This window comes from Ornithorhynchus anatinus, chromosome 1, assembly GCF_004115215.2.
Source record: "Ornithorhynchus anatinus isolate Pmale09 chromosome 1, mOrnAna1.pri.v4, whole genome shotgun sequence".
Classification (NCBI taxonomy): domain Eukaryota; kingdom Metazoa; phylum Chordata; class Mammalia; order Monotremata; family Ornithorhynchidae; genus Ornithorhynchus; species Ornithorhynchus anatinus.
This window is the reverse complement of record NC_041728.1, coordinates 84692361-84708225: the sequence shown is the minus strand read 5'-3', so window position 1 is coordinate 84708225 and position 15865 is coordinate 84692361. Positions and strand designations below refer to the sequence as shown.

Here is a 15865-nt window from a genome sequence, read left to right as displayed (position 1 = left end):
AATAGAAGATAATTGGGTTGGGCACAGTCCCTGCCCCTCATAGGGCTCACAGTTTTAATCTCCATTTTACAGATGAGGTAACTGAGGCACAGAGAAGTGAAGTGACTTTCCCAAACTCCCACAGGAGAAAAGTGGTGGGGCTGTGATTAGAACTCAGGTTCTCTGATTCCCAGGCTTGTGCTCTTTCCACTAGGCCACACTGCTTGTCTGGTGGAGGGGACACCCCTGGCTCCTCTCTTGCCCAACTGGGTGCTCCATTTTAGGAGATACTCTTGGCTTTTTTCCTGCCTGTTTGCTCTGGGACCCAGATCATGGCCACCACTTCTCAGCCTGCCTTTCTTAGGGAGAGGGGGAGGGAGTCAGCCTGCCAGCTGGTTAGAGGATTGGAGCATTGGGAGCAGCCAGCTCTGTTTCCTCCCATCTTCACTTTATAGTGACTTTGCACCCCTGACCTAGAGCCATTGCTGGTAGACAATTTGCCAAATGGCACATTGCACTTAAAAATAAATTTTTTTTTAAGCACTTACTATGTGCCAGGCACTGTACTAAGTGCTGGGGTAGATACACGCAAATCTACTCCGATTTTTTTTTTTAATCATTTAAGGCACTCGGAAGGGTTCCAGGTTACTTTCACCTCTTGGGGTATATGAACCATTTCTCAGAATAAGTAAAGCATTATAGATTGACAAGGTGATGAAGAAGACCAAAGAATGTCCCAGCTGTTATGTGGTTATCCCTTTCTATACCACAGAGGATTACAGTTGACAATATAGAACTGAATGTTGCCAATTAATTCTGCTATTTAGGGAGCACGTTGTCCAATCATGCAAGGATATACAAAGAAAAGAAAAGTGAAGCAAGAGGGTTAATGTGCCCTTTTGGAGACTGAGATAGTATGGCATCAATCAATGGTATTTATTGAGGACTTACCGTGTGCAGAGCGCTGTACTAAGTGCTTGGGAGAGTATGATACAATAGAGTTGCTAGACACTTTCTCTGCGCCAAATGATCTTATAGTTAAGGGGGTAGATAGACATTAACATAAATAAATTGTGAATATATCATAAGTGCTGTGGAGCTGCAAGTGTTTAAAGGGGACAGATCCAAGTGTATAGATGATGATGCACTTGGATAGATGATGATAACAACTATCAACCAACTTTAATTGCTGATAACAAATATAGCAACATGAATTACACATGATTAGACTGTAAGCCTGTCAATGGGCAGGAATTGTCTCTTTCTGTTGCCGAATTGTACATTCCAAGCACTTAGTACAGTGATCTGCACATAGTAAGTGCTCAATAAATACTATTGAATGAACACATATATTGACTGGGAATATCACTGAGTGATAGGTAGTTGATTAATAAATCAATCAATGGTATTTATTGAGCATATACTATATGTAACACTGATCACTGATAAGATAGATTGTTTCACTGCATTCAATAACCAAAATGGAGTAATTTTTTCTTTGTAGTTTCTATCTGGGCAGCAAAATTCTTTCTTAATTTGGATCCAGGGACACATAAAGATACAAATTGATTCTGTAATTTTGAATTGCAAGATATGCTGTTGGCAATTGGCGAAAAGCTCCAGCAATAGTGATCTTAAAAAAAGGAGAAATATCCTGATCAAAACAACAATTCAGTGTACAATAAAGATTTCTATCTAAAACAGCAGATTCAGTTTTGAGAGATTCTAAAGTTGCAGAAGCAGGTATGTCCTACAGCTCTGGGTAGATGTAAAGTAATAAAGAAGTGTCAAGCTGACCTTTTATGTAATCTAGACATAAGAGATCCCAGCAAGGTGCAGTGAAAAGTCAATTCGCAATCTGGTTCAGAAGTGATGAATGATAATGGATAATGGATAGCAAGAAAAATGCCTGGAGACAGAAGGTGGAGGTGGAATGGGAAGAGAGGGGAGCTTTTGGAAGTATAGACAGCTGCTGGGAGAGAGATGTTGAGGCATTTGCATTAAAGTGAGTGGAAGGGTGTACTTCCAGGTAGCCTGAGTCATGTTGGAGAGCAAAACTGTCACCCACATGAAGTCGCAATAATAATAATAATGATAAAAATGATCATGATGATGGTATTTGTTAAGTACTAACTTTGTGCCAAGAACTGGGGTAGAAATAAAATACTCAGATTGAATGAAGTCCCTGACCCACAGATGGTTCACAGTCTAAGATGGAGGACTGGTATTGCCTCCCCATTGTCCAGATGAGAAAACTGAGACACAAAGCGCTTAAGTGACTTTAATATCACACAGTCGTCAGGGAGTGGGAAGCTGTGGGAAGCAGCGTGGCCTAGTGGAAAGAGCATGGGTCTTGGTGTTAGAAGAGCTGGGCTCTAATTCTGCCTTTGCCACTTGGTTGCTGTTTGACCTCAGGTAAGTCACTTAATTTCTCTGTGCCTCAGTTTCTCTTTGTTTTTTCCCCTCATGGTCTGCTGTCTCGCTCCCTGTTAGATGGCAATTTCTTATGAACCAGGGGAAGTGTCTTAATTTGCCGGAATTCTTCCCAGTGTTTAATACAGTAATGATAATGATAACAACAACAATAATAATAACAATTGAGGTATTGTTGAGCACTTACTGTGTGCCATGCATTGTTTTAAGCACTGGGATAGACACAAGCAAATCAGGGTGGACATAGTTCCTGTCCCATATGTCACTCACAATCTTTAACCCCCATTTTACTGATGAGGTAACTGAGGCACAGAGAAGTTAAATGACTTGCCCAAGGTCACCCAGCAGACAAGTGGCAGAGCTGGGATTAGAGCCCATGTCCTTCTGACTCCCAGGCCTGTACTCTATCCACTAGACTATGCTATTTCCTTGTAGTGCCCAATGTACGGTGCTTAATAAATATAATTCATTAGTGGAGAGCACAGCTTTTGGAGGACTTTTGGCTAAGATCTTGTAGGTGGAGGAAGGAAACATATTTTTCCCTAGGGCCAAACTAGGCAGAACATTATTACTCTTTGCAAATGAAGCTATGGGTGATTTAGAAATGGAAGATAATGCAACTAAACTGACAATATTTTCTAAGTCAACTCTTGTTTTAAATGAATTTGTTGTTCATATGTAATCAGATAGACAAAGTTTCAAGATTGATGTACTGTCAGTATTCTTTGTCTAAAGGTGAACATCACTTGGGGCTTTCCCTTCTCAAAGAGTTTAGCAATCATTAATGCAAAATTAAACTCATGGCAATCTATCAATCAATAGTATTGATTTATCAATCAATCAGTGTTATTTATTGAGCACTAACCTTATGCAGATTATTGTACTAAGCGCTTGGGAGAGTCAGTACTTATTGCCCATAAAGAGCTCACGGCCTAGAGGGGGAAATGGCATGTCTATGAATTAATGGTATTTACTGAGTGCTTACTGCATGAAGAGCACTATACTAAACCCTTGGGAGAGTATAGTACAAACAGAGTTGACACAATCCATGTATACCACAAGAAGCTTGCAGTATAGAGGACAAGCTTGCAACTAGAGGACTTTTTATCTATAAAGTACCTCTTTCATAACACAAAAGCTGAAGTAATTTTCCTTGATAATTTTCAGTTAGGTCTTTCCCATTTCCTTCTGTGATATATTTTCCACATAAAAGTATTTTATTTTAGTCCATTTAACTTCCTGGAAAAATGACATAAAGTGGCTGAGCACTTTATAGTGGAGGTGTAGCAGTAGAGATCCTTTCTGTGTCAGAAAGGGTCAGAAAGGATCAGTTATATTCACAGACAACTGTTAATCTGAATCTGGTTGGAATTCAAAATACCAGAAAGCCCTATTATAATCAGTGTATTGAGCATAGTTGATTCCTCTTAGTTTTGAGTGATCTTGATTATTTAGGAGTTGGGAAACTGAGGTGAAGAAATGCCAAATTATATGCAATGAGTCAGTGATATAGAAAGCAAGAGAGGCTTCTCCGAAATTCTAAGTCCCACTGGACAATCCTTGCAATCAGGGCATGGAAAATAAAAGTGTTTCTTAAGAGTACAGCATACATTTAGGACAAACACTCGGTTCCTAATTACTGCAATCAAGAAAGAAGTGATTCTTTTTGACCAGAAACTTGTTGATGATCAAGAGATGAGGATCTAATAAAAGTAACTGTGGTATTTGTTAAATGCTCATTATGTACCCAGCACTGTACTTAAGTGCTGGGGTAGATACAAGATAATCAGGTCACATACGGGGCTCACATTCTAAGTAGGATGGAGAACAGATACTGAACCCCCATTCTGCAGATGAGATAACTGAGGCATAGAGAAGTTAAGTGACTTGCTTAGGGTCACAGCAGACAAGTGGTGGAGCTGGGATTAGAATCCAGGTCTTCTGATTCCCAGGGCTGTGCTTTTTCCACCAGGCCATGCTATTTCTCAAAAGTGTCAGGTACTCTAACTGTGGGTGTGTTTCAAGGTCAGTTCTATTTTCCATCTACACCCACTCCCTTGGAAAACCCACTGTATGATGGTGATTCCTAAATCTACCTCTCAGCCTGACCTCTTTTCTTTCTTGCAGTCTCATATTTCCTTCTGCCTTCAGGACATCTCTAATCGAATGTCCCAGTGCCTCCTCAAATTTCATATATCCAGAACAGAATTTCTCATCTTCCCACCCAAACCCTCTCCTTTCTGACTTTCCCAGCATTGTATACAACACCCCCTTCTTCTCCATCTCACAAGCCTGTAACCATGGCATTATCCCAGACTCATATCTCTCAATCAACTCACATATTCAATGTCACAAAATCCTGTTGGCTTTATCGTCACAATATCTAAAGAATCTACCTTTTCCTCTCCATCCAAACACATCATAACCCATCAACCTCAGCCTTATCCCATTTCTCATCAACATCAACCTTATCATTTCAGCATCAACCTCCTTGCTGATCTCCCCGTCTCCTGCCTCTTCCCCTCTCCAGTCCATACTTCACTCTGCTGCCTGGATCATTTAACTGAAAAACTGTCCAATACACATTTTTCCACTCTTCAAAAACTTCCAGTGTTTGTCCATCCACATCTGCATCAAACAGAAATTCCTTATCATTGGCTCTAAGGCACTCAAACAGCTTGCCCTCACTTACCTTATCTTGCTGTCCTCCAATTACAACTCAATCTGCACATCCCACTCCTCTAACATACCCTACTCCCTGTCCCTTGATTTCATCTACCTCACTTCTGTTCTTGTCCATGTCATACTCTGGGCTTTGAATTCCTTGCCCCTTCATACTTGACAGTTCAACATTCTTCCCAACTTCAAAACTCTCCTGTAATAACAAGAAGTTCTCCCTAAGTCCTTATTTCCCCATGCATCCTCCCCTCTACGTTGCCTATGCTTTGGACTGTGTCCCCTTAAGCAATTTAATACCCTCCCCAGCAGCCCCACAACACTTATGTGCTTACCTTTATACTCTATTTCCTCTGTCTAATTTATTTTAAGGTTGTCTCTACCTATAGACCGTAAGCCCCTTAAGGACAGGCAACCCAACTACAGTTCTATCATGTTGTACTTCCAAGAGCTTGGTACAATGCTTTGCACATAGTAAGTGCTCAATTAATACCATTAATTGATTAATTGATAGGTATGGAAAAAAACAAATATGAGACCACACAAGAGACAACCTTTTTGTGTGTACAATGCAGCCAGGACTTTGGCTTCCATATTGGCCTTTTCAGTCAAACATGGACTGATAGGTGAATTTCTCCATTAGGAGCAAGCTCTTTGAAAACAAAGAACAACTCTATAATTAGATTTAATGATTTCAACACAACAGAATAGGTGGTTTCTATGAAGTGCAAATGGATTCTTCTTAGGAACTACTGGAAAGCCCCAAACACTCACCAAAAAACAAATATTAATCTGCTGAAGCAGTCCAATGGCAAAAAAGGAACCTCAATCAATTAAATGCTTCTGTGTTGGTGAAATGAGATTACTTTTAAAGAAGTCAGAAATTCACTTACTAGAATGATTTCTTTGTGTGGATGAAGTCACTTTCTGAAATCACTAATATTTTCCCTCTAATTACAGAGTCCTGGTAATCTCTATCAATTATTTAAGGATTTACAGGAGGGTAAGTGCTTGGGAAAGTTCAACAGTAGCAACAGTAAAAAGATATAGATTCTATTAACTAAAGACATTTAAAGGTAGTTAAAACTATTTTTGGCTGTGATCGCTTGGTTCATTCATTCATTCAACTATTATTAAAAATTAGGAGTGCATACCGGTGTGTGTATTCTGAGTCTTCAAAAAAAGATGCAATTATAATCATAAGGTTCATTTTCTTAAATTATAACTCAGGATAAAAGCTATAATAATTACTATTATGATTATTACAGGTGATAGTTTAGAATCTGTACCCATCTAATCAATAGTGGTACATCAATAATATTTATGATGGAATAGAGTTTGGAAATTTATAGTCAACTGGAAGTTTTGTGAAAATCCAATTTGCTTTTGAAATAAATCTGAATGTAGAATAGTCCCAAGAAATTAGTGATATTACAGATTAGGAGATTTTTGTCCCTACAGTCAACATGGCAATATATTTTTATAAAGATCCTATAAACACACTCACTCCCACCCACCTACACACCACACCCACACAGCCCATATATATAAAGTTGGTTCATGGAAAGAAGTAAATCTCTCATATCAGATGGATTCTTTCTTGGCTCTCTTTCTTAAATCACTAATATTTTCCCTCTAATTCCAGAGTCCTGGTGATTTCTATCAATTATTTAAGGATTTAGTGCTAGCAATGGTTATCTTGAATAGGTCCAGCCCCGAGTTATTTTTGTTGTATTAACTGAAATCTTAAACTAGCTGGCCAACTGTTGGGTCCATTGTTGCAATGTTTTCTTTTATATTTCTATGCTTGGAATGTAAAAGCTGTGTTTCAGAGTAGGAGAATAAGAGATGGTTAAAGGCGGAGTAAGCAATCTTTTTTTTGCCTTCATCATCTTCATCAGTATTTAATGCTGACTATTTGCAGCCACTAAAAGTCAGTGGAGAGCATACAGTAAAATGTGGTTCCTGCTTTCAAGGAACCTGCAATTTAGGGAAGCAGGTAGGCACTGATTGTACATGTACATTTGTAAGCTCCTGGAAAGCAGGATTATGTCTTCCAATTCTACTGTACTTTTTCAAGTGCTTAGTACAATATTGTGCACATAGTAGGCACTCAAATAAGACTGGGTGATTGATACCATGGGAATACACAGAAAAATCGATCACTATGATTAGGAGGGGACAATCACCTTGCCCCCTCCTACCTCAACTCGCTACTCTTCTATGACAACACAATCCACTCACATCTCTCTTCGAATACCAACCTACTCACTGTACCTCAATCTCATCTATCTCACTGGCGACTTCTTGCTTACATCCTGACGCTGGCCTGGAACACCTTCCCTCTTCATGTCTGACAGATAATTACTCTCCTTATCTTCAAAGCCTTCTTGGAGACACATCTCCAAGAGGCTTTGCTTGACTAAGTCCTCTTTTCCTTTTCTTCCACTCCCTTCTGCCCTTCTGTGCCACCTTAATTTGCTCCCTTTATTTGTCTCTCCTCCCAGTCCAACAGCACTTATGTACATGTCCATAATTTATTTATTTATATTAATGTCTGTGTCCCCCTCTAGTCTGTAAGTTTACTGTGGGAAGGGAATGTGTTCTTTTGTTATATCATACTCTTCCAAATGGTAAGTACAGTGCTCTGCACACAGTAGGCACTCAATAAATTGATTGAAAAACAGATTCAACTGGTATAAACAATAAATGTCAGTGAAGTAGTGATTGATTGATCATACACCACTGATAATTTGGGTGGTAGAATTATTAAAATTTTTTTTCTATATTCTCATTTTTAATTTAAATGTTCACTTGAAAAAGCCGGATTGAGTGCCAGTTGTCTTGTGAGAGGTAATGTAGCCTAATAGAAAGAAGACAGGTCTGGATTCTAGGCTGATCGTGATCTGCTGTATGACCTCAATCAAGTCACCACCTTTCTGTGCCTCCATTTCCTCATCTTTAAAATGGACAACATAATACCCACCTCTCCCTACTTCACAGGAATGTTTTATGGATGAAATGAATACTTGATGTGAAATCACTTTGGAAAAATAAAATGCTACACAAAGTAGGATAAAGGATAACTAGCTAACCAAGGGTTTCATGCTCTCTACACTCCTGACCTAACCGTAACACCATCTAATTCTGCTCATGTTTGACTGCTTGATTATTTCCTTTGCTGGTTTTGGCAATAATATCAGATAGAACATAAAATTTGCGTTTGAGAGAGAAGGGGTGTAAGTAAGTAACCTTTAACCAGTTCCAAATGATTCTGCCGCAGTGAAATTTAGCCTTAAAAATTATCAATCCAATTTAACGAGATAAAAATAAATTAAGAAATACCAAATGAATTAAGAACTACGAGCGCGGATATCTCTAAATTGTAGATATGATTTTGTGGTCATTTTATATATATTCCAATATATATATGTATAGTGATATATTTGGTATATATCATATACCAAAGATGATTCTAGTTGGCAAAGACTGCTGGATCTATCAGGGCCTTCAAGGATCCACTTTCTCTTTAGTTTCTTCCAAGAGACATCCCTAACTAGGAGAAATACTTTGAGAGTGGATTTTCTTACACAACCCATGATTTGTTTATTTTAAGATTCTGTTTCCTGGGAAAGGGTCTTGGTATTGCTTTGTAGATCAGGCCCTAGGCCCCTTGGGGTCAGCAGTCACGCAAAGTTGTCACAGCATACAGTTTACTTGTGATGCTTAGCCGACCATTCCATCTATGCTAGCACAGCAGATACAGAGTTTGCTTACTTCCACTTTGACAAGGCCTCCAGTACTTGTTGAGTGGAATGGGTACATATTCCAGACTTTGGGGCCAGGAAAGCAAATCCAATGGTTCTTTTCCTAATTCCTCTAAGAAATCCATGGCTCAGTGGAAAGAGCATGGGCTTTGGAGTCAGAAGTCATGGGTTCGAATCCCAGCTCGGCCACTTGTCAGCTGTGTGACTTTGGGCAAGTCACTTAACTTCTCGGTGCCTCAGTTACCTCATCTGTAAAATGGGGATTAAGACTGTGAGCCCCACGTGGGACAACCTGATTCCCTTGTGTCTACCCCAGAGCTTAGAACAGTGCTCGGCACATAGTAAGTGCTTAACAAATACAAATACCAACATTATTAAATCCCCATTAATATCCTGTTAGCAAGTTCCAGAAACAGATTTTTTTAAATTTTCAAAGCCTTAATTTTGAATGTTTGGAAGCCTGGATAGTGCCTCAATTTTCCAAAAGTTAAGAATGATGATAATGAAAATTATCTTTGTAGACTGAAACAGCATTATCCCATTCATATAGCTCACACTCTGCAACTATATTGCCTTGAGATACAAATGCAGCAGTGGAGATATTTGGGTAGCTGATGACTCTCCCAGATTACCACTGATTTTTAGGCTTTGGGTTTATTATCTAGAGTCTCTATTTATTGTTTAAAAGTTGTTTTACAATGATTTTTCCATGAGCAAACTTTTCCCCCATGTAGTTAAGACACTTTTGATACCATATTCTTGTCGCTCTAAATTAGCTTTCTGTGCAGTCAAAGCAAAAGGGGCCATAACAATCTCTGCATATTATCATGTTTGGCTTCCAGCTTCCAGCAACATTTTTGTGGTTTTATCTTGATTTATAGAGCTGGGGAAGCCAGCTCTGGAGCACCTTCATTGAATGCAGTCTGTGATGTTGTCTGCCCAGCTTCCATTTAGGGCTTGGAAAATTTTTCTTTAATCTTCTTTCCAGAAGTTTGATGTGCCTCTGCCCAAGTTACTTCAATTATTTTCCCCAGAGCAGGCCTGCATACTGAGTTTTTTCCCAGTTATTTTCATGACACTATTTTGTACAGTGTCAAACTGTTGACATTCATAAACACCTTTTTTTTTTTTTGGTATTTATTAAGCACTTACTATGTGCCAGGCACTGTTTTTCAGATGAGGTAACTGAAGCCCAGAGAAGTTAAGCGACTTCCCCAAGGTCACACAGCAGATAAGCGGCGGAGCCGGGATTAGACCCAGGTCCTTCTGACTCCCAGGCCCATGCTCTATCCAATAGGCCAAGCTGTTTCAGTAAGGCTTTGTTCCTTTCTAGAATGTGGTGAGTGGAATTCTAGCCTTTTTAAGTCTATGTTGAATCCAGCAAAGCAGAGCACTGTTGAATGGGGTTATGTAGGACTTTCATTTCCATGGGTGAATTTTCCTTTACATTTTTTTACCTGTTCCTCTGCCCAATTCTCCCAAGAGGAAAGGGAAGAGAGAGCAGTCTAGAAGCTATTTTTAATCCCTAGGGGAAAAAAATGAGAATAAGCCCACCTCTCCTATCTGAGGTTCCAAAGGACATGGTAACACATCCTCAGAAGCTAAGGAAGATAATAAAAATCCTCTTTCCCTTACTTTCTCTTTGAATCAGACAAGTGCTTGTTGTGTCAGATGGGGACTCATGACCAAAACCGGGGTTTAGTTCTTGATTCATGACCCTCTCTGGTACCCGCTCATATAGCAATCAGTGCTGGATGCTTTGAATGAGACCTTGGGAACTTTAATCTGTTTCATCTTCTAATTCTGAATCAGAGCTCATTCAGAGCATCTCTGTGTTGGCAAATGGGTGGAAATTACTAAATAAATGCTGGTGCCTGAAGCCATCATTTCAGATATCTATTTTGGCCGAAGCAAGGAAAAAAACAGAATTACTTTTTTTTTTTTTGGTAGATATTGGATGTGATGTTGTTCAGGCTTCTATAGGAAGTGAAGATAAAGTTAAAAGTCTCAAGAGGAGAAGAAAGCTTTCTTGGGAAGTGTATTACCCAGAAGGCCAAATTCTTTGTTCCACAGAAACATCTTGGAATGATAACCAATCAAGTCAGAAGGGGGCTTTGAAAGTTCAATCAATCAATCAACCACAATATGGTATTCATTGAGCGCTTACCGGGGGCAGAGAACTGTACTAAATGTTGGGGAGAGCAAAATTCAATAGAGTTGGTAGGTATGGACCCTGCCTTCAAGTAACCGGCAATCTAGTAGGGAATAGAAGCCATGTTTCCTGGTGTTAGAGCATGGGCCTGTGAGTCAAAGGACCTGGTTCTACTCCTGGCCCTGCTACTTGTCTGATCTGTGAATATGGGCAAGTTACTTCACTTCTCTGTGCCTCAGTTACCTCATCTGTAAGCCCGATGTGGGACATGGACTGTATCCAAACTAATTAGCTTGATTTACCTCAGTACTTAGTACAGTGCGTGGCTTAGTGGCAAGAGCCTGGGCTTGGGAGTCAGAGGTCATGGGTTCTAATACCAGCTCCGCCGCTTGCCAGCTGTGTGACTTTGGGCAAGTCGCTTCAGTTCTCTGGGCCTCAGTTCCCTCATCTGGAAAATGGGGATTAAAACTGTGAGCTCCACAAGGGACAACCTCATCACCTTGTATCCCCCAGCGCTTAGAACAGTGCTCTGCACATAGTTAGCGCTTAACAAATACCACTATTTATTATTTTATTTACCGTGCCTGGCACGTTAAGCACTTAACAAATATTATTAAAAACAAACAAAAAAACAGACATAAATGCAAGGAATTGCTTCAAATTGTCTCTTCCTACTTGCTGGAATACACCTGGTAGACTTGCTGATGAGCCTGCCCAAGTGTTGCTGATGAATATACATACTCAGACCTATATCTGTTTATCTAAGGAACTTGGCTTATGCATACATAATTCTTTTTGCTAGTTGAAGGCTGTATAGACATTTGGCTCTGGTTAAGTTTTTGCCTCTTTTCTCAGATTTCTTCCCAGTAACCCTGGTAGATCAGTTTTCACTAAATGCCATTCGGACAGCAACAGTAACCTTATGGTTTAGAGTTATGATCTTAATCAATCAATCAATGGCATTTATTTAACACTTACTATGTTCAGAGCACTATAGTAAGTGTTTGGAAGAGTTTGGAGTTCAACAATTATTCCTACCAGATTTTTCAATGGAAAATTACTTTGCTACACACTAAAAAGACTTGGATCTGATATGGAAAACAACAGCTTTTGCATCCTACCAACAGTGGAGAGGCAGCATGGCTTGGGGATAGAGCATGGGCCTGGGAGTCAGAAGGACCTGGGTTCTAATCCTGGCTCCACCACTCATCTGTCACAGGAACTGGCAATCCAAGCCATTGCAAACTGCTGATTTTAAAGTAATACCACAGTTGTGGAAGAAAAACTCCTCAGCAGGAATTTTATAAATGTAACTGTGAATCAATGATCTAAATGTCTGCTAGCTCACCTGCTGATTTGAATCAAAACAAGCTTGAATTTCAAAATACAGGACTTGCACAGCTTAACAGAATTGTATTTAGAATTGTCCAAGCTGGTCAAAGTTATTTTGTTTCATTATTTGAGCTAACTGGTCTTAATTAGCTTGGATAATCAGCTTCCTACCATAAGATACTGAATTCTGCTAGTTCGGAAAAAAAGGCAGTTCTTACTGCTTCATTTTTGTGATTAAATGTTGGTTGTGCATATTTAAAAAGCTTTGTAGTTTGGAGTAGCTTGTTTCAATTTCATGTGGAAGGAAGCTTGCACCCAAAGAGATAAAATGTCTCCATTGATATTGGTCTTTCAAATGTAGGGATAAAATGCAAGAAACTGGTACTTCTGATGAAACCAAATAGAATGAACCATTAAGATTATGAAAACATGAAAAACACTCATTAAAAGCACCTGCAATGGAGGAAGTTCAATACAGACTTAGCCCAGTCGTTGACAGAGTCTTATGTACTTCTGGCTAGGGTCAAAGGTCTAAGAAACACTGGAAAGGGCCAGAAAGGGATTAATTCATTCATTATACCACACAGACTGGTTTTCAGCTGGTCTATCACCTATCTGGCCTTAAATGCTTGAAAATGAGTTTGGCCTAGGGGAAAGAGCACACACCTGGGAGTCAGAAGTTCTGTTTTCTAATCAGGGCCCCATCACTTGCCCGATGTGTAATGCTGGACAAATCACTTAACTTCCTTTTCTTCATCTGAAAAATGGAGATTTAATACCCACTCTTCCTCCTTTATAGACTATGAGCCCCACATGGGACACGGACTGTGTCCCACCTGATTATCTAATCTCTACCCCAGTGCTAGTACAGTGCTTAGCACATCCTAAGTGCTTAACAAATGCCACAATTATTATTATTATTTCCATTTTAAATTGCCCAGCCTTCCTTATTTTGGCTCTTGTTGCCAGTCCCATAGCTTACGAGCAGCACCCTTGCTTGCAGGATGCTGGGATGAGCTTTGGCCTGGCAGAGTTGATGGAGAAAGACACTATGGGTATTAGGGAAGGCACAAGCAAGGGGACAGAGGTGGGAGAAACCAGAATGAGACATGGTACATAGGTTAGGTTGAGACAATGAAGAGTGTGAGCTGGAATAGAGCAGAAGAATAAAGGTTAAATAAGAGGAAGAGGCCTAATGGAGTGCTGAATCATGAAGTAGGCTTGCACTTAGATTTTCCTCCTATTTTGCCGTTTTTCCATAATTGATTAATATTTAGCTCATTTTCAACTTGGGGGGAAAAGAATGAATCTCTAGTTATTTACCTGATCAGCTAATCAAATAATGGCAAACATAGAAATTCTAAATTTTAGTTTTTAAAAATAAATTAGCCTCACACTATGGAAACAATTTTTCTTTTTCTGAAAATAGTCACGTGATACTGAATTATGTACTTTTCAGCAATATAGACATATGAATAGATTATTACTCTCACTAGCATCATCTTCAGAAATGGACAACTAAATATACATATGCATGTATCACATAATTCTGAATGAATATTTATACTGTTATTCACTCTATACTATTATATATCATAATGCCTACTATGTTTAGGTATACTGTAATGAATGAATGACTTATAAAGGTGACTAACAAATTTTACAAATACACACACACACACACACACTCAGAGCAGGACAACAAATTTCTGGGAACACTGCCAAGTCTGTTAATATCATCAACTACTATTATTTCAAATAAATTCTTTTTTGCCCAGGCTTTCCCCCCATCGATTTGTGATCAATCTAAATACTCTCAATAGCAAGAAATTTATCACAACTTTTAAAATTACCACAGTCAAATCCATTCTAAATGATAGCACCCTGACCAATTGTTCCCTCCTCAGCTAATTAAAAAAACTGTGACAGCAATCAGTTTTTGGCTGCATAATTATATGTAATTCAATGAAATGTTTGGCAGTTCATTAGCAATAATTGGTGTTGCATTCTAAGGTTACATCCACGCTAAATCTGCTCTACCACACTGAAGCCTGCTAAAGAGCTAATTGTGCCTTAGCTCTTGGGCACACACCATGCGATGTTAAGAATTAGAATTGTGGTCAAGGATCCAAACCAGCCTGCTGCCTTTAATGGGCACTTTGCAGAGTGGATAGCCCCAGAATATGATCCCTAACCAACTAGACATTTTGCACAAACAGTGTTGGTTTGCTTTTTTGAATCAGTGCAACAAAAGAGAAAATCCATTTCCTGATATGAAATGGCTTTTAAAGCATACAGCCATTTTTTTCCAAGTACATAAAATATAACCACACCATAGTCTTTAAAGACGAAGTATTGATGCTGAAAAGATGCAAGATAATTTGTACCAAAATGTCCTTGAGGGCTTTTTCATCTTAAAAAATGATTTGAATACTCTTAGAAGGGACTGGATTGACAGTATAATGGCAACTGAGCAAATTGCAGAATTACATACTGGGGCAACTGCATTAGCAGTTAAATTTGCAATGCAATCTGTTGGTTGGTAAGCTTATGAGAGAGCAACCTGTCTTTCTCCTGGTCTAAGATGAATAGCTTATATAATCCATGGGGAAGTCAATTGTGATAGAAAAAGCAACCCCAATTTAGAGTCTTTTGAAAGTACCAAATTCCCATTATCAAAAATCATTTATCCTTTGCTACTGTTAAGATGCTGGATCACTGCCAATTCACCATGGAGCTTTAGTTTGAATGATAAAAGAAGAAAATGAGTGGATAATGCTGTGTGGTGTGACTGGGCTCCTACTCATGCTGTTGGCTATGGGTAAAGAAGTTACGGAGCCTCATATGAGGTCCAGTCTTCAAAATGGATCCATTCTGCGGTTTTACCATATCTTTCCAGATGAGGATTTTTTCAGCAGAAAAATAATAATTGTGGTATTTAAGTGCTTACTATGTGTAAGCACTGGGGTAGATATAAAATAATCAGGTCCCACATGGGGCTCATTTTAAATAGGAGGGGGAACAAACACTGAATCCCCATTTTACAGATAAGTGAAGTGACTTGCCCAGGATCATTCAGCAGACAAATGGCAGAGCTGGAATTAGAACCCAGGTACTCTGATTTAACGGGAATGTGCTCTTTCCCCTAGACAATGCTACTTCCACGGCTGTTTCCATTAAATCCCCAAACATCACAGAAATGTGTAGTTAATGAGGCAGTTCTTACTTATAACAAACTATACAATAGTTTCTATTTGTAAAATTTACTTACCAGAATCAAGAGGCAACTGGAGGCCAATTTTGTGTGCTCTGGGATGGTGGAAAACACGGACAAAATCAAGCAACCAAAGACAAGGAGAAACCTGTAAAAGAAAGAGATATTGAATCTGATGAGAACATTGAAACACTGTTGAACAACATGACTTGAAATCTGTGGCAAACAAAATGCTAGCACCATATAGTGAGTCATAGCAAATAAAACGTAAGTAAATGACTGCCTTTTAATCATAGTAGTATCTGGTGGGAA

General features: G+C 39.1%; 1 protein-coding gene across 1 annotated transcript in view; it reads right to left on the bottom strand.

Annotated features, from left to right (window-relative positions):
* KCNQ5 (potassium voltage-gated channel subfamily Q member 5) overlaps positions 1–15865 on the bottom strand; it is a 564859-nt gene that overhangs the window by 137993 nt on the left and 411001 nt on the right. The window contains exon 2 of the mRNA XM_007669803.4: positions 15611–15701. Coding sequence (XP_007667993.1) covers positions 15611–15701 — 91 coding nt within the window. The remainder of the gene's footprint in view (positions 1–15610; positions 15702–15865) is intronic.